The following is a 17,273-nucleotide window of genomic DNA, read 5'->3' as shown; positions in this document are numbered from 1 at the left end:
GTTCCCGAACTCGTCTGAGTCTCCCCAAAGTTTTCAGATGGCCAATGGTTGGGTCAGTGTGTTACACCCTTAAGGCGTGACCACATAAGCCTACTTTTCCAGTAGGCTAATTAGGCCTACAATGGTGAGTTGTCTTCCCCAAGATCCTGACTAATTCGCAAAAACCCTTTTAGGTATCAGGTTAGATTGATTGGTTTAGGATGGTTAAGTTTAGGTCATGTAATTCACACCTAAACCATCTCCAAAAGAATAAGCCTAGCCAATACAACCATACCTTAGCTATGGTTAACCTTATGGGCCATAAACTCAGCCCTCTCTAATTTAAAACCTAAACATCATCAACCTAATCGTACATATCTACTATCTTGAACCTATAGCCTACCTTGATGTTGTCTCCCAACTAACTGATATACTTCACAATTTCTAACATTATTCTTGACTATGGTTTAGCCTATTCTATATTTACATTCTAAATTTGTAACATGTTCATTTTACATCCGTAACTTCCACTCTGCCTCTGCTTCTACTGAGATTTCCTTGGAGATGGATTAGGTATTCATTAATGTCATGGCTAATCTCTGAAGAACCATTATACACTTGAGACCATAGGCCTTACAGTGCGTCTCTGGCGACTGCAACTCAAAAGGAAACTCTCAGTCAAATCCTGCCCTTTTCTTTGGTCGCCTTCGAGTGGTTCGACAACAGCTCCTTGATCAGTGTGAGTGTTCCCTAAACGTCTCGTTTGGGAGAAGTTAAGCCCGGTGTGATCCAGAACTACTTGACTTACTTTGACCATATTCCTCTGGGAAGCCACTGAGTAGGCCAACCAGGTGGCCCAGAGGAGCTTAATGGGCTGAAGATCGGTCCAGATGGATTGTACACACCACTTTTTCACTGATAATTTACATTAGACTAATTTGCTTTCCAACACCAATTTTTTTTCATGAGTAGGCCTCATTGTCACAAAGCCTTACATGACAAAAAGCTAAGTGCAGGTTCGACCATCAAATATGAAGTACTACTATTATCCTTTTTCTTTATTAACTTTTAAATAATTGATGGGAACAAATGCAAAATGGATATAAAATATAAATCAACTGCCATCTATTATAAGAAACTACTGGTAGTCTTATTGAGGATCTACTTGTTGTCATTAATGTTTTGACGTTGGGCATCAAACCATGCCATGCCATTATGTGTGCGCCCCGGCATTTGCGTCATGTAACCCCTCGTGACGTCAGACGTCGAAAGGCTCACTTCATCGGAATGACGCGCAACCCAGTGAGGATCAAACGGCATCACCATCACCACGTCGCAACATATCACCAACTTCCTAAACGAGAAATATATATTTTTATTTAGACTGATTTGGACGTAGGAAAAAAACTAAAACAACAACTCATAATAGTAGTGAGGATTAATATCAAGTTATAAATCATTCAAATGAGCGTCTTGTTTTCCTCGGGTGAAAGCCCCCCGCGTGTCATTGAACAATATCCAAGGGGGACACCTGCCTCGGAGCCAATACTTTTCCCTGTCCGGTGTGGGTAAGCTACCGGAGGTCTTGGGACAACTACTTGGAGTTAAAGGCGGGGTACATGTCCTGCCCGACGTGCTGGATTCGGTCATCTAGCTTAACTAGCTCTTCTTTTGTTGCGCATCCCTTTTGACTCTCCGCTGTACCATAGTGAAAGTGTCCACGCGGTGATCTCGTGCCTCCAGATCCGGACCCCCAGCGCGGGAGCAGGACGCCTAATTGTTGCGCGTGGACCTAAAAGGATGCTTCACCCCTCGCGCCCGGATGATGTGAGACGTGAGCGCGGCACGCGGACCACTGGGAGACAACAACTCTAAACTGCCCTGCACGCGATCTGGACCTCAAGGCGCGATGATTTTGGCAACTTTTCTGATTGTATTCTCCTACTTGGGTAAGTCCCCTGCGTCGCTCTTATATTGTATCGTGTACCTGCATGTCCACGCCTCTGGACGCGAACCACATGTGGACGGATTTTGGGACGACAGTAGCCTCAGGAGGTAGAGTGGGTTGGCTGGTAACCGGAAGGTTGCTGGTTCGATCCCCGGCTCCTCCTGAGTGTCGAGGCGTCCCTGGTGTTCCCCCGGCAAGACGCCGAACTCTGACTGCTCTTGACGAGCTGACTGTCGTCCTCCGTGGATGACTTTGGATAAAAGCGTCAGAAAAATCCCTAAATGGATGTTGCATTAGGGTAAAACAACATTTACGCGTCGTCAAACGCACGCGCTCTCGGTGCCAGAGGAAGCAGGCGCGCGTCACATCTGGGGTACATTCATTATGAAACTGTTTTTCTGCAACCCATGTTGGATAAACTTGTTTTTTTTGGTGTTGAGGAATGTTGTTGCCAAGCACATTATAATGCTTGGAATACACGTTATATTATAATCCCATGCAGTGAAAAGGATGACCTCAAAAACGTATGCTTTGTTAACGACATTGAAGTTGAATGTTTTGACTCAACTCCCCAACCAGATATGATATCCACTCTGAAGGGCGACGGCACGCCGTCCCGAGCCGCCAGCCGGCTAGACTGCGTAAAAGCCAGCGAGCAGTGCTTAAAGGAGTACACCTGCAGCACAAAGTACCGCACCATGAGGCAGTGTGTGGCGGGCAGGGAGAGCAACTTCAGCGCGGTCACCGGCACCGAGGCGCAGGGCGAGTGCCGGAGTGCCATCGAAGCCATGAAGCAGAGCCCGCTGTACAACTGCCGGTGTAGACGGGGCATGAAGAAGGAGAAAAACTGTCTGCGCATCTTCTGGAGCATATTCGAGAGTTTACAGGGTACGGTCGTCACTCATTAACACCCGCCGTGAGGATGTTACAGAATAATGAACATTCCTATTCCTTTTTGCCCGTAGTCAGAGATTCGCTACACCCAAAATGTGTGGTACTTTATCAAGTGCAAATTTTTTTTTTTAATACAATTATTCACATTGAATGATTTCACTGATAAAAAAGCAGTGGAAATTGGAAACTCGCTATGAAAACGAGACCCTTCCTGTCAATGTATAGTTATTCTACAGCCTGATGACATTCAGGCTAAAAGTGATCTTGAAATTGTTCCCTTACATACCAACTTCAATATTAGACGTTGCCATCTGGCAAAGGGACCAGAAAGGAAGGGAAAAAGTGTTTCTCTAATCAATGTCAAACCAGCTAGGAGAATGACCAGGAAAAAAAACAGATAATTTTACTATGAAGGTCGATATACCTTGTCCAATGGCATGCAGTCGCATATTTCATACATTACAATTCTAATTATAGGGTGAATAAATATTTGGCAATAGCAATCTTTTTTGTTAAAACGCTAATTAGAAAATGCATGCATGATTACACAAGCGCATGCACGCCACCGGCTCTGCTCGTCAACACACACACACACACACACACACACACACACACACACACACACACACACACACACACACACACACACACACACACACACACACACACACACACACACACACACACACATTAAAATGCTCTCATTATGTTTGTGATTTGTTTATATGCAGGCAATGATTTGCTGGAAGACTCCCCATACGAGCCAGTGAACAGTCGTTTGTCAGACATCTTTCGTCTGGCTCCAATCATATCAGGTAAGGACACGCTGTCATTCCTGTGTGTGTGTGTGTGTGTGTGTGTGTGTGTGTGTGTGTGTGTGTGTGTGTGTGTGTGTGTGTGTGTGTGTGTGTGTGTGTGTGTGTGTGTGTGTGTGTGTGTGTGTGTGTGTGTGTGTGTGTGTGTGTGCGTTAAATTCACACGTGATTTAGACAACAATGTCACCGGGCTCATTGCTGCGTGTCCATCTTCATTTTTACGACAGATGTTCGCCTTTCGCCATCTTGCTTTGTTGCCCTCGCTTTTAAACGACCATTAAAGCGCGACAGCAGCTTTTAAGCGCCGCTACGCCCCGGCTGACAGACAAACAAAGCGCAGTCGTAACCTCGTGTGTCTCCCAGCTCTAAAACCATTATACTTTTGACGGTTGTTATTTCTCTTAAGTGTTTGTGTTTGTGGTGGAATTGGTTTCTCTCAAAACAGGGCTTGTGATTGCTGTATTTGCCTTAATGGTTCACTGGGGTTTCTTTGAGACTGAAGGTTAGCCATGGCCTTTGAAAAGACAGGAATAACTGAGGAATAACTGTGAGGAATAACTGTGAGGAATAACTGTGAGGAATAACTGTGAGGAATAACTGTGAGGAATAAGTGGCCACACCTCTGACTGTGACCCCATAATGATGCAGCTGGATAGGAGCTCAGTAAACTATACCCTGAAGTTTCATTCTGCACATAAAAGGCCCCAACCTTTAATACAATCTGTCCATAGAACATCTTATTATTTTAGAAGTCATATTTTAAGGTTAATCTTGTATTTAGTGTAAAGATGCCTAAATCAAATAGATGACTAAGGCAGATAGTGATTATGGAATGTAAAAAACACTCTGCTTAGGATACAGCCATTGAGGCCTCGTGAATCAGATGCATTAGGAGAGTAGTTAGGTTAGATATCACACTTTGACCAAAATATTACTTAGTCAATTATGCTATGAGGCTAATGTTATAGTAAAGTATGTCCTGTTTAGTGAAAACATGAATACCCTCTTTCCGTCTCAGATCTCTCCCCCCTCGGAGATTAGAGATCAATAACATGTGATCATTATGATCGTCGCAAATCGGTTGTGTTGAGATACGCTGAGATCACCAGCTGACGCGTTGCGTTTCCCTCCCCATTGTTTTCATACGCCTTTTCAATTTGCAAATCAAAAAATGTATTATAAGTGCTCAGCCTACCAGCCTACCCAGTGGACTGTTTTGAATTATGAATTATACATACATCGTCACCACTTGTGATGTCCCTAGAGGTTGACTAATGGCTTGATGGATGTTTTGTTAAAGGTGACATATTAAACCACCAGGTGTGAGTGTGATTAGCCGTTACAAGCCATTTTGAAAATCTGCCTCTTCTGACATCACAAGTGGGCGTGTCCAACTCGTCCACGTGTGCTGGATAGATCAGTTTACCAACCTACCCAAAGGACTGTAGCAAACGTTGCTCATCTATCCGTCATACATTTAGGTGGACACGCCCACTTGTGATGTCAGAAGAGGCAGATCAAAACGGCTTGTAATGGCTAATCACACTCACACCTGGTGCATTAATATGTCACCTTTAATAATGAGTTCATTGTTATTGTAACATCACGTCACTTAAACTTCCTCTCGTATCGAACAGGGCTGTTACTAGAACTCTTCCAAGAGCATACAGCTGTAATATCGGCTGTTCAAAGCTCTACACATTTCCAGTGTCTAGTGTGCTGTCCGTCACCAAGCTTTCATTTCCTTCATTTGAGCTTTGACTGGCGCTCTTTGAATGACGTCATCTCGTTGAGCCCAATTCTTCTGCAGTAATGGCGCCTGACTGGATTAGCTCCACCTATTGCTTTCTCGATGAACCAACTCCTAATATTTGTATAACAGAAGTGAAGGGAAACGTGCACACATTTGTAATTCCTTTTGCCTTTTTGGGGAAATTTCAGCCATAACAGATAGGGTAGGGTCATAGCTAAGGATTTGTTTGAGATATTTAACCCCTACCTATGTCTCTGTATTCACTAACTACCCCTACCTGCTCCTTAATGACCTGTCTCTGTACTGTCTAACTTCTTCCTGCACCTTAATGATCTTTCACTGTACTACCTATCCCTACCAGCTCCTTAATAACCTGTCTCTGTATTCACTTTCTAACCCATATCTGCTCTTTAAGGACCTGTATCTGTACTGTCTAACCCCTACCTGCTCCTTAAAAAAACGGTCTCTGTATTCACTGTATAACCCAAAGAGAAAGTGATGGAAATTGAACAACGTTTATGAAGTGACAAATTATTGATTGTTTTAAAAATCCTCTTCACACTCTGGCAATACAATGTTTTAGAATAGAAAAGAAAGTATAACTTCAATCTGTTTACTTGAGTCACACCACAAAAAAACAGATAACCCACCTAATCTCAGCCCTCTACATTCTGTCTCTGGGGAAAGGAGATTGGATTAAGATTAGAGATTATTGTTATTCAAACGGCAATACCTGAGCAAGACTGAGAAAGATGGCCATGCTGGAAAAAACAAAACTATAACAGAACCAAAAAATGATATATCTTTGTGGAAGAAACATTGAGTCCGAGAAGGTAAAACTTGTTTTAAACCCTCAGCCAACCCCAGTGCCCTTCAGAAGGAGAGCCAAAGATGGGGTTATTGGATGAACGAACGTTCAGCACAATTCCTGTACATAACATACGTACTCGCTCAAGGTTAACCACCGCAGTCCTTTAATAATCCAAATGCTTTGCTGGCACGGCAGACACGACTCAACGATCCCAGACTGTGCTTAAAGCTTCGCCAAATCACCGCGCGTCCGTCTCTCGCCCTCCCCGTGGCAGACGTTCAAACTCCCGATAATCAAGCCAATTATTCAGAGGGCCGCGTTTGCCGGCAACGCGCCAGTCTATCAAAGTCATCCCGTCCAGTCAGTGATGCTCTCAACTCCCGCCCCCCGCCCCCACACTAAATGGATGATCTACCTCCTCAGAATGAAGCCATCGGTAGACCAATCAGCTTTCCACTGAATGTAGAATTAGCGTTAAGGGGGGGGGGAGGGGGATGTGGCCAGCAATGGGGGAGGGGAGGGGCAGGGCGGGGGGGTGTTGCCAATTTATGTTACAGCAGTCTAAACAGCCCTGGGTGACTGTAGAGATATAAATCCACTTAACGGGATGGATATCACTGATCCATTTGCCATAAGGTGACCTCATTCAGGGACTGTAACTTAGCCAAGCCCGGGGCGAGCTGGCGCTGGAAATGAATGCGTGTGTGTCAGTGTGGTTGCCGTGTTGTTTTCTGGTAAATACTCTGGAGCAATCGTCATTATTATTATCATGGTTGTTGTTATTATTATTATAACAAAAAAACATTTTAGCCAGGGCCGTTAGCTCACGGTAAATTATAGTGCAGCAGTTCAGTAGAAGTCTTGTGTTTGATGGTGTATGAATCTCAATTCAAAATATCAGTTAACCTTCGATCCTCTCCCATTTATCCTGCCTTCCCATGTCCCCTGCTTTCCCTGCCTCTGTAGTGGTATATGTGGATAAATGGGCATTCAATTACACCACATTTATCTTGTTTGAATAAAATAAAATAAAACTAATGTCTCTCTCCTACATCAATGGACTGATGGGATAAAAGGATGAGAAAACACATATGGCAGGATAGAAGGTATTGGGCAAAGTCGTACAGTAGGAACTTCTCTCTGGTCTCCTGGAAGATCTTCGGCAATACATTGAAATCCTCATTCATCCAAGTGGATAGGCTACTGACAGCCAGACCAATAACCAACAGAATCCATTCATCCAGGAACAGCCAAAATGACGTGCTGTGTCACGTAGAAATCCATGAACACAACCGGTCAACAAGCATCTGCCCCTCGCCTCTGTTGTGGATTTTGGTCCAGGAAAGGCCGCCGAGACAGGATCGCTTTTAACTCACTTTATTTGGTTAAGGTTATTGGTCTATTATCTATCGTCTATGAAACAAAAGGAGAGGGATCGTAAATAACACGCGCGGAGCGTCTCAAAGCTTAGCATTCAGGATACGCCGCCGAGAGATTCTGACCTAAAATGGCGGAGTCCGAGTTAAATAAGAAGGTAGAGGTGGGCGTGTTCTGTGGCTTTAAAAGCCCGCCCCCTTTCATCTAAGTATGATGATGTATGATGCCTGGTTGTGCAGCAGTCTTAAGGCTTATGTTATGTTTACTCAGTATTGTGGCTATGGGAGAATATTATGGCTGAAATATGTTACACCTCAACTGTAAAAAAGAATAAAAGAAAACTGCCAAATCATAAAAGCTTCTTTAAATTAATCATGCCCCATGACTTGTCTATCGATTCAGTACATCCCAACACAACATATCCATGGCTATAGCTGCACGAGTAGCCTCATATGTCAATCAACAGTATTCAGGTCAATGAAAGATGGTGTTAAACCATGCATGATAAGGGCCTGGGGCTACAGAGGGAGAATGTACTATTCCAATTAACTACAAAGTAATTAAGACCCACCATGAATCCAGATACAGGTCATTAAGGTGTCAAGGCAGCTTGCAGGATATGCCCAGGTTAGAGTGCAGCCATCGGGATCAAACCCAGAAACTTTTGGCCGGTAGTCAGAGACCCACTACACACAGAATGTTTGGTACTTTTTGTAGTGCAAATTAGATTTTTTTTTGACATACAATTATTCACATTTAATGATTTCACTGTTAAATAGCAGTGGAAATTGGTTTCTAACATTAAGTTGAGTTCCCCTAGCCTCCCTATGGTCCCCCAGTAGCTATTGCATTAGGTGTAAACCGAGAAGTAGGTATCTTGCTCTGCCTTTGAAAAAAGGATCGCTGAAAAGCTTCGATTTGGTTTCTGGCCCCATATGTCGTCATATGGGGCCAGGTTACCTCCCCTTTCTCTGCTTGGCCCGCCCAGAGAATTTGGCCCGCCAATGAGACAATGAGCTAGGACCGTGCGAGTGCCACATGTGTGTGTGTGTGTGTGAATACACACACTGTAACGCAAGTATTCTTTGTTATTTGGATAACCATTCTGCTGTTGGTGTTATGGCGCATAACACGCAACACAATAACGCAAACTTGCATAAAGCTCCCATTTGGTGAAAAGACTAGACTGCGTCAGGTTGGTTGAGAAGGAATTGGGAACCGCGACATGGAGGAGAAAAGGATTGTTGCCCAGGATTGTCCGTCGGAGCCCCGCTGTAGCGGGCAGCGGGGCTGGGCGGGCAGCGGGGCTCCGACGGGAGACAATCCTGGGCAACAATCCCTTTCTCCCCCATTTCGTAGTTCAGTCTGTACTTAATATTGACGTGGAAGTGGAAGAACCAGAGGCGTCTGAGAACCCGACGCAGTCGTTTCAGATTCATAATATCATCCGGAGGCGCAAACAGCTTTTGACCATGATAATATATTATATAGATATCTAAATATAATATGATATTATTTAGCTCCAGGACTCCCGCCGGAGCACCCGGAGTGTTCAGTGTTCCACTGTAAACACTAGCGCATGCATGGTACCGTGGCCACAAGCTGCTCAGGGCCACACCCCCACCCTCCACCTTGACCCGCCTCTAAAAACGGCACATTTGTGGAGAGCTCATTGTGGGACTGGCTCGTAGTGGTAACTCTGCACCAAGGCTGAATTTCTTGAACGTCTTCAAGTACTGTATTAGGGGCCCACTAACACCTATATTAAAGCATCCATAAAATAGCATGCCATGGGATCTTTAAAGAAAGCCTTTCTCTATAGCTATGAAAACGAGACCCTTCTGGCAATAATTGTTTCTTGGTCTGCTCAAACAAAGAACACTTAACTCTCATAATTTGCAAAGTCATTGCAATTTAAAGTACTCCAGTCAGCTTACTGCTAAATGGTGTGCATAAGTGATGCATTTTCTATTCCAAAGTACAGATTCATATGAACCTATAGTGCACCCCGGTCATACCAACGTTTCCAAAATAAAGATGTGCTGTTCTAGATTGCCATGGAAGGTCAATTTACCTTTTGTATTCTGAAGTTACAAAAATCTTTGCCCTCCTTAGAGTTTTTGTATTCAGTGATTTCTAAGATTACTTTTGATCTCACTTTACCCCCTGCAAATGAGGTTATCAATTTTTGAATCAAGAATACTTTATTTTTGCCTTTTACCCTCAAAACTGTTTAGCCTGTAGTTCTATATATGTGTCGGTTTAGCTTTGTAGTTTTTTTTACCTTACAGTTTAGGTTGTAGTTTAATAAACCTCACAGTTTGTCAGTTTAACTTTTAGTTTTAAATACGTGGCCATTTTAACACAACGTTGACAACAACAGTGTTGGGGAAGTTACTTTTAAAAAGTAGTGTTTGCTTGTTACTCGCTACTTCTTAAAAAAGTCCCTTACTAATCCCTTACTTTACTTAGTTACCCTCTTACCTCTATGGAAAGTAACTTTTTACTTGTTACTTTTATGGTGCTTATTTTCAATCAGTTTGAAATAATGTGAATACCTCCATGCAGTGGCGGTTCTACATTGAATTACACCCTGGGCGAGACCCCCTCCGAGCACCCCCCCCATATACGTTTATGAGTGAAAGATAAACTTACATTTCTGCAAGAAATTCATGGTATAACTGACTTTAGCCCACTAATTCCATTAGAGTATTGCTCTATGGCATGTGCCATAAAGCATGCTCCCAAAAAAATATTTTTTAAATCATTGCTCTAATTTTAATAATGTGATTGTCATATTAACTATCTATAGTTTCTGTAGACATCACATTTTGGATGATGGTGGTGGGCGGCGATTCTAGCTGAGTTTAACGTCTCATGCAATGTTGGTGCAGGGCAGCTCAGCGATTGCGTTCCTCCCTATGTTCATCACATAACCCTGCAGGCTTCAATAAGGATTTCAATCCGCGCTAACAGTGGATCCCCCGTTCTCCCCCCCTTGTCCGTTCCATCTAGGAGACGCAGAGGTGAACTGTCCCCCGCTCCCCCCTCCCCCCTCCCCCCTCCCCTTCTCACACAGCTTCTGTGCACGGCATCTCCTCAGCAAGCAGGGGCGCCTGCAGCCGGAGGGGGCGCCAACATGCCAATTCCCCACACAGTGATATGATAGATAATAAAAAAACCGCTTCGCGGCGTGGATGATTTTTTTTTTGCTTGTGTGCTCATGCCGCCCCCCAATGTGACATGAAACAATGCCGCCCCGGGCAGCTGCCCGCTTCGTCCGTGCCTAAAACCGCCACTGCCTCCATCCCTCAAAAGTTACCGTTGGTTGCTCCGCTGCGCTTGCCACGATGACTGACTGCTCTCTGCACGCTATTGCTAGTGCCAGCCTCAGTGTGGAATGAGCGCCCGCGACTATTGCGCAAGCGCGCAGCTGAGGCGGTGTCGCTGTCAAATCCATCCCTGGGAAAAGTAACGTTGTGCCCAACTGAAAAAGGAACTACGTTTCATTACCATACACAGTGGTAACGCTTTACACTACTTTTTACCCGAAAAAGTAGTTACGTTACTTTGTAACGCGTTACACACAACACTGCGTTTCAGTGGCTGTTGATCTGTTGCCATGGTTTCTATAAGCCAGGCATGGGCTGTATATAAAGGTCTACCATTGTTTTGTGAATATAGTCGATCCTTGAAATCTGTTTCTGTACGGTGACATTGGATATCCCGACTTTAAATACGCAGAACTTTCACATCTCTACTTCCATATAACTGCAGGCCCAGATACCGTTCCCAGATACCTTAGCCTTGTGTTAGTGTTTGAGTTTGTTTTTAATTCATATCCTCAGATCACAGCAGATTTCCATTGCTACTTCTTTCTAACAGTGTTGATTAAACAGTTGATCATTGAATATGTCTTAGTATGTAGAAGAGACTACTTTGCCTGAGATGACACTTTAGTGTTTAGGTGTCACAGCCCACGATTACAGGCAGTGCTTAAATAAAATGGAAACATATGCCGTTTTCACACATGTCCTCCATCTTTTCTCCTCATTTGGAGGTTCGACAGTTAGGGTCATTCACACTTATTCACACTTGGTGCCCGATATGCGGGCATCGGTGTCGCTCAGACATCAGTAGAATCTCCGGCTGGTTTAAGGGGGCGGGCTTGCAAGGGTCAGGATATGACGTAGGGTCTAAATTATCAAGAGGCTGGATAAGGCAGCCCCCGTCACTCAGGTTTGTTTTGGTCTGACTGCAGACAGCACGGAGGCAGAACGGGGAAAAAACGAATCGCGATCATCTTAAATGTTGCTGCAGCGATGCATCATATATTCCATCGCATCCACAACATCCGCATCAATCGATGAAAGATTGGAGCATGAGTTAGAGACAAATAGAACGACGGAGAAGAAAGAGTGACGAGAGTTCCTCCAGTAACGACTGCGTTACTGGAGGTAGAAAGCCTATTTTTTTTGCTTCATTTCACATATAACAAACACTGGGACAAAGAATCGGTGGCCGTTTCATTCAGACCATATTCCGACCTATAAGCAGACCCACTGCCGGTCAAAGTGAAGGGTGTTACCCCCGAGAGAACATCGGCCCTGGAGGGGCGTCTCCCCTGTGCTCCTCGACTACGGTCTGGGAACCGACAGCAGGAAAGGTGTAACATAATAATAAAAAAAACATTTTCTATATACGTGTGCAGCTATGAACTCATGTATTGTAATTTATTGTATGATGTGTACTTTTAGGGTTACGATAAGACCTATCAATTTGCGTTCACCACGAATGATATTTTTAAACCACTGAGCGATTAAAAGGCAACAGGCTGATTATTGTTTAGGGTGCCACTCAACATGCAAATGCTGACCCAAGCGTCATCAACTGGTGTGAAATGCCGACATTCTACTGCTCATTCACATATAAGGTCATTAAAATTTCCGCCGGCTAAAATACTACCTCAGGGGGAGTCTTTTTTCAGCATGTCCAATGTCAGGATATGTCATTCACAAATACGGCCCGTCGGTCAGCTAGAACTGGGGGGTAAATATAGAATAGATGAGTAAATAAAGACGTAATATATCATTTAGATCATTAAAGCATTTAATTCAATGACTACTCAGCTGCTTTGAACACAGCCCTGATGTTCCAAATGCACTGATTAAATTACGAAAGATCCACTGGATAAATATTATAAACCCTTGAAACATGATTGAATCAAATGATACTTTCAATCTCTTCTACAATAGCGATGGAGAGGCATCTCCTTGAGCGAACCCCGTGATCTCAGAACCCCCTCCCCCCTCCCCCCTCCCCTCCCCCCCCCCTGTTCCTGACCTCTTCCCTCTTGAGCTGAACCCACCCACTCATTTGCATATATTAGCATTTACGTCTGGCAATGCTGATTGTCCTTAAAACACGCGCATCAAGTCAGACAGCCAGACAGAGGCACGCCCTCCCTTGAGGGTTAAACGTAAAAGGTTTCTGTTCACAATAAACCAGGTTCTTTTCCCCTCTGTTTACTTCACTGTTCAGTCCTTTTATAAGTGCTTTTATCCAAGGTGACTTGTTTTTTGACACTTGGTATTTAGCGCCAGCTAGGCGTCTCGCTCAAGGATTGCTACAGGTGCGCTACGGACATTTACATTGAGTCATGAAGATGACGATGTGCCTACTATAGAGCGTCACCATTTGGAAACAATAATTATTCGGCCCATTGAAGGCACGTATCTGGCATTTGCCTCTTGATCAACCGCCAGTTCAGAATATGAGGTACAGTTTGTACAAAAAGTGGTGAATAAAAAGACTTGAAGGACATTTAGATGTATTTTGGGCATTGGAGTTTTGAATGGAAGGACAGTGAAGAGATTTAGGACGGGGTTGGGAGGCAGAGAACGACGCTGCATAGGCCCGCAGGCCGACATGGAGGGGTCGCCCAAGGTGCTTTACACTTGTGGCTGGAGCACGAGCAGGATGGAGTCACTGAGCTTACCAAATGTAGATTTAGATGTATTTGCAGAACACGCCGCAGATCCGATCGGTGTTTAGGAGAACCTGAGAAGAATGGGATCGATGGTAGACCACTGGAAATGGGTCTTTATGAGCCTCATGGAATTGTTACTGTTATCAATAAATCAATGGTAAGCAGAGAAGCTCTTTAGATATCATTCCTGTAAAACTAGAATGCCGTGCTTACTGTCACCCATTCGTGTGTCTAACACACAGATGTGGTTCAATTAACATATTATTTAATCATAGTGGCATGGATTGATATTTTAGTAGCAACACTCAATGCTTTCGATTCAAAACATATTTTAGAACAAGATTCTTCTGTGGTATTTGGAGCCATGTGCCATGGTTTCGATTTAATTTGATAATCATTAAAAAAAAAAAATGAAAGGTTATCATGGGCCACGTTGAGGTCATCAAGACGCTACATCAAATATTTAAACTCTTCCTAGCTGACAAGCCAATGGATTTATGTTATCACTTAATGTATTGTTATTTTATTAGTAGCATGCTACTTTCATACTAGGAAGGATGGAAATAATGATAGTCAGAAAAAGAGAAAATGATAGTCGATAGCCTCATCTCAGTAGTTGCCCCTCATGGAAGAGATCTGAATATTGTATGTCAATAACAGCCAATAGGAACCCATTTGCAGTCGATTTGCAGCCTTCTGTCTGGAAAAAATTGGTTTCTACCGGTGTCGGGTAGATCAAAAAGAGGAAAGATAAAGCTAGACTCTTCAAAGGAGAAGGGTGAGGGTCAGGGGAACGCAAGCAGCAAAACCAGCCGACAGCTGTTGCATCCAAAACCAACACACAAAGCACATGACACTTGTCAATGGCTTGGGAGCAGACTTGTTCCTCCCTTCTCGGATGATCAAACACACACGAAAACAAACAATCTGTTTGTAGAGAACCTGTTTGTAGAGAAGAAGTATGATGATTCAGCAGGTGGAGTTCAGGCAGAATATGCTGGTAAAAAACCCAAACCCACTGAGAAGGTGTAGGGCAGCACCCATAAAATATTTAAACAGGCACCATCCTCCTGCCAAAGGTTTTACTGGCCATGTCAAACTGATTCAACATCGGCACAGATTGTTATGAAGGGGATAACTACTGGCCACTGGCTCCTTTTTCTCAAACTTGTAAAACTATTCTACTATTTAATCATTGGGCATACACTTATCAAAAGTGCCTCAGTTAATTATGATTGGCCAGGTCATTAAGGAACATGTTTGGGGTTATACCAATCAAACCAATGCCGGTTTTCACTAAATCAAGGCTCCATCACGTGTGACCTATGTCAAATATCACTAGAAGTCACAATGTTGTACGTCCTGGCACTCAATGTACGCACTTATTGTATGTTGTGCGTCCTGGCACTAGTAGGCAATAGTACTTAGTTGTGTAGCATCTTACCATAGCTAGCTTTGTTGTGTACAGGGAATGGGTTAACCTAGCAATTGTTGGTGCATGGCACCATGAAGAGCCTATATATATATATATATATATCCTATATATTGTTTTTTTCTTCTTCTGACATATTCACTTATTGTAGGTCACTTTGGATAAAAGCATCTGCAAAATGCCCTAAATGTAAATGTAACTGGATGAAACTCACAACACACACACACACACACACACACACACACACACACACACACACACACACACACACACACACACACACACACACACACACACACACACACACACACACACACAGTCCCACGCCCCTCTCCCCTTACGTCACTGGGATGTCACATCATCTAACTAACAACACCTTCCCCGTTCTGTATGCCTTGGTGGTTCTCCGGTTTCGGGGATTGACGGATCCAAGCGTCTCCACCCAACACACACACAGTCCACCTTCCCCCGACCCCCACCCGTCTCATCTGCCAGTAACTCTAGTACCCTTCTCCTTCTGACCATGCAGTCCCAGGAGATGTCACTGCTTTCAAACCCGGACGGCTCCTGGTAAGGGGCGGGGGGGGGTGGGGGGGGCGGGGGGGACAGCTATAGAGCTGCTGCTCTCGGGGGACATGAAATCCTCCTCCGGTTACGTGAAGGAACGGGAAAGCCCTCCATGGGGGACTTTATCGGGCTCTGCTCACGGCCTACTGCCTTCTGAACGTCAAGGTGCCCCGCCCCTTCTCTCCCAAAAAAAAAAAAAAAAAGCCAATTAAAATGTCCTCTACATAATTTAAAAGTCTAATTAAGTCGTCTCGTTTATTCGAAGCACTCTTCGTTGAAATAGTGGATACGCTCATTAAGGACGGTTGGGGCTGGAACCCCACTCCAAGTGATCATGGCCTCCCCGTTCTTAAACAGAGGGTTATACGGCATTTCAGAATGTTAGTAAACAACAGCCGTAACGACACTTCCGGGTGGCAGAACGAGCGGCTACCACTGAGCTGAAGCCATCCAGCCGGCTGTAAACACAAATAATAAATAATAATAAATAAATAACAATAAAGACTGTCACACAGTCAACAAAACATTGTTGTTGATCTGAAGTTGAAACGATGACGAAAACTATATTAATATAATATATTATATATATATATATATATATATTAATGAGACGTCCCGTAGCACCCCGCAAGAAGAAAATCATTAATTCAAGCCATTTACTCTGTTTTCTCGATCGTGGAAGGGTTTGTTTACTAGTGGTGCCAACGGAGAACGCATCGGCTTTTGCCACCCGGAAGAACATAGTGTGATGTCATGGTGAATTGCCGTATAGGTTAAAGAGGTTCGCGAGCGGGGGGGGGGGACACTCTTGAGGGGGGGGGATCTATTGGACAGCTCCCTCCTCCCAGAGTGGGCTAGTAGGGTAATAGGACCCCGGCTGGACGTACATGAAACAATAGAAAAAATAACAATGAGTTGAGGTTAGTGAAACCAAGGCAGAGATGCAGTCCTCTGAGACAGCCTTTGAAAGGTTGGAAGTTAAAGGTGGCCAACTCTTGCTCCTGAAAATCTCTTGCTCAATCCGTCTACCGTCAGTGGTGCAAGTGAATAATCGAAGAAGCGTGTCATATTTGTATTTTTTTCTTTGATGTCAACCAGCCCCGAGATCAGACCGAGAGGAGGTTGCGACTGGCAGTGATGGGTCATGACAGCCTAGAAGCAGAACGGTGTACCTCAGGGTTATGGGTTACGTTAGCCTATGCGTAGCCTATGCGTAATCAAATGGCATCCATAAGACTGTTTGTACGCAGACTATAAAGTCATAATTATTTCACAATTTTAGTATGTTTTCTGACTTTTGCTAGTGGTTTCTAATTAAACTGCGGTGGTTTTGATAATTTGTGATTGAGGGTGGCTACATGAAGTCAGCAAAAAAAGCTTTACTTAGACGTTAGCAAAGCGGTAGTTAGCCTTGCAGAAGTTATTATATGCCCCCATTATACATGTAGCAGGGCGTTCCAATTTGATATTGGAATTACAAATGAACAAATGAACATACGTATATAATGCCACTTATATTATATTGTATTCAACAGTTTGGCCAAAGCACGCTACCTTTGTCGATATAAAAAGGGCCACCGACAACACTACCAGTTGGAAATGTATTGAGCGACAGCACACAGTATCAACAGTTGAGCTCCAACAGTCAATTCTAGAAATGCTCCTCACATGCATGTAGAATTAAAAACTGCAAAGTACTCATTAGGCT

The 17,273-nt window shown here is 43.9% G+C and overlaps 1 protein-coding gene across 1 annotated transcript in view; it reads left to right on the top strand.

Moving 5' to 3' along the window:
• Positions 1-1,888: 1,888 nt before the first annotated feature.
• The window catches only part of gfra1b (gdnf family receptor alpha 1b), a gene marked incomplete at its 5' end in the record, with an annotated part of 41,541 nt that continues 26,156 nt past the window's right edge, over positions 1,889-17,273 (top strand). The window contains 3 exons of the mRNA XM_084485669.1: positions 1,889-1,928; positions 2,507-2,815; positions 3,553-3,636. Of these exons, the coding sequence (XP_084341795.1) occupies positions 1,889-1,928; positions 2,507-2,815; positions 3,553-3,636 (433 nt within the window). The remainder of the gene's footprint in view (positions 1,929-2,506; positions 2,816-3,552; positions 3,637-17,273) is intronic.

The sequence above is a fragment of the Micromesistius poutassou genome, assembly GCF_964030765.1.
Source record: "Micromesistius poutassou genome assembly, chromosome: 21".
Taxonomy (NCBI): domain Eukaryota; kingdom Metazoa; phylum Chordata; class Actinopteri; order Gadiformes; family Gadidae; genus Micromesistius; species Micromesistius poutassou.
Note: the sequence above shows the minus strand (reverse complement) of the source record. Positions and strands in the feature narration are given on the sequence as shown.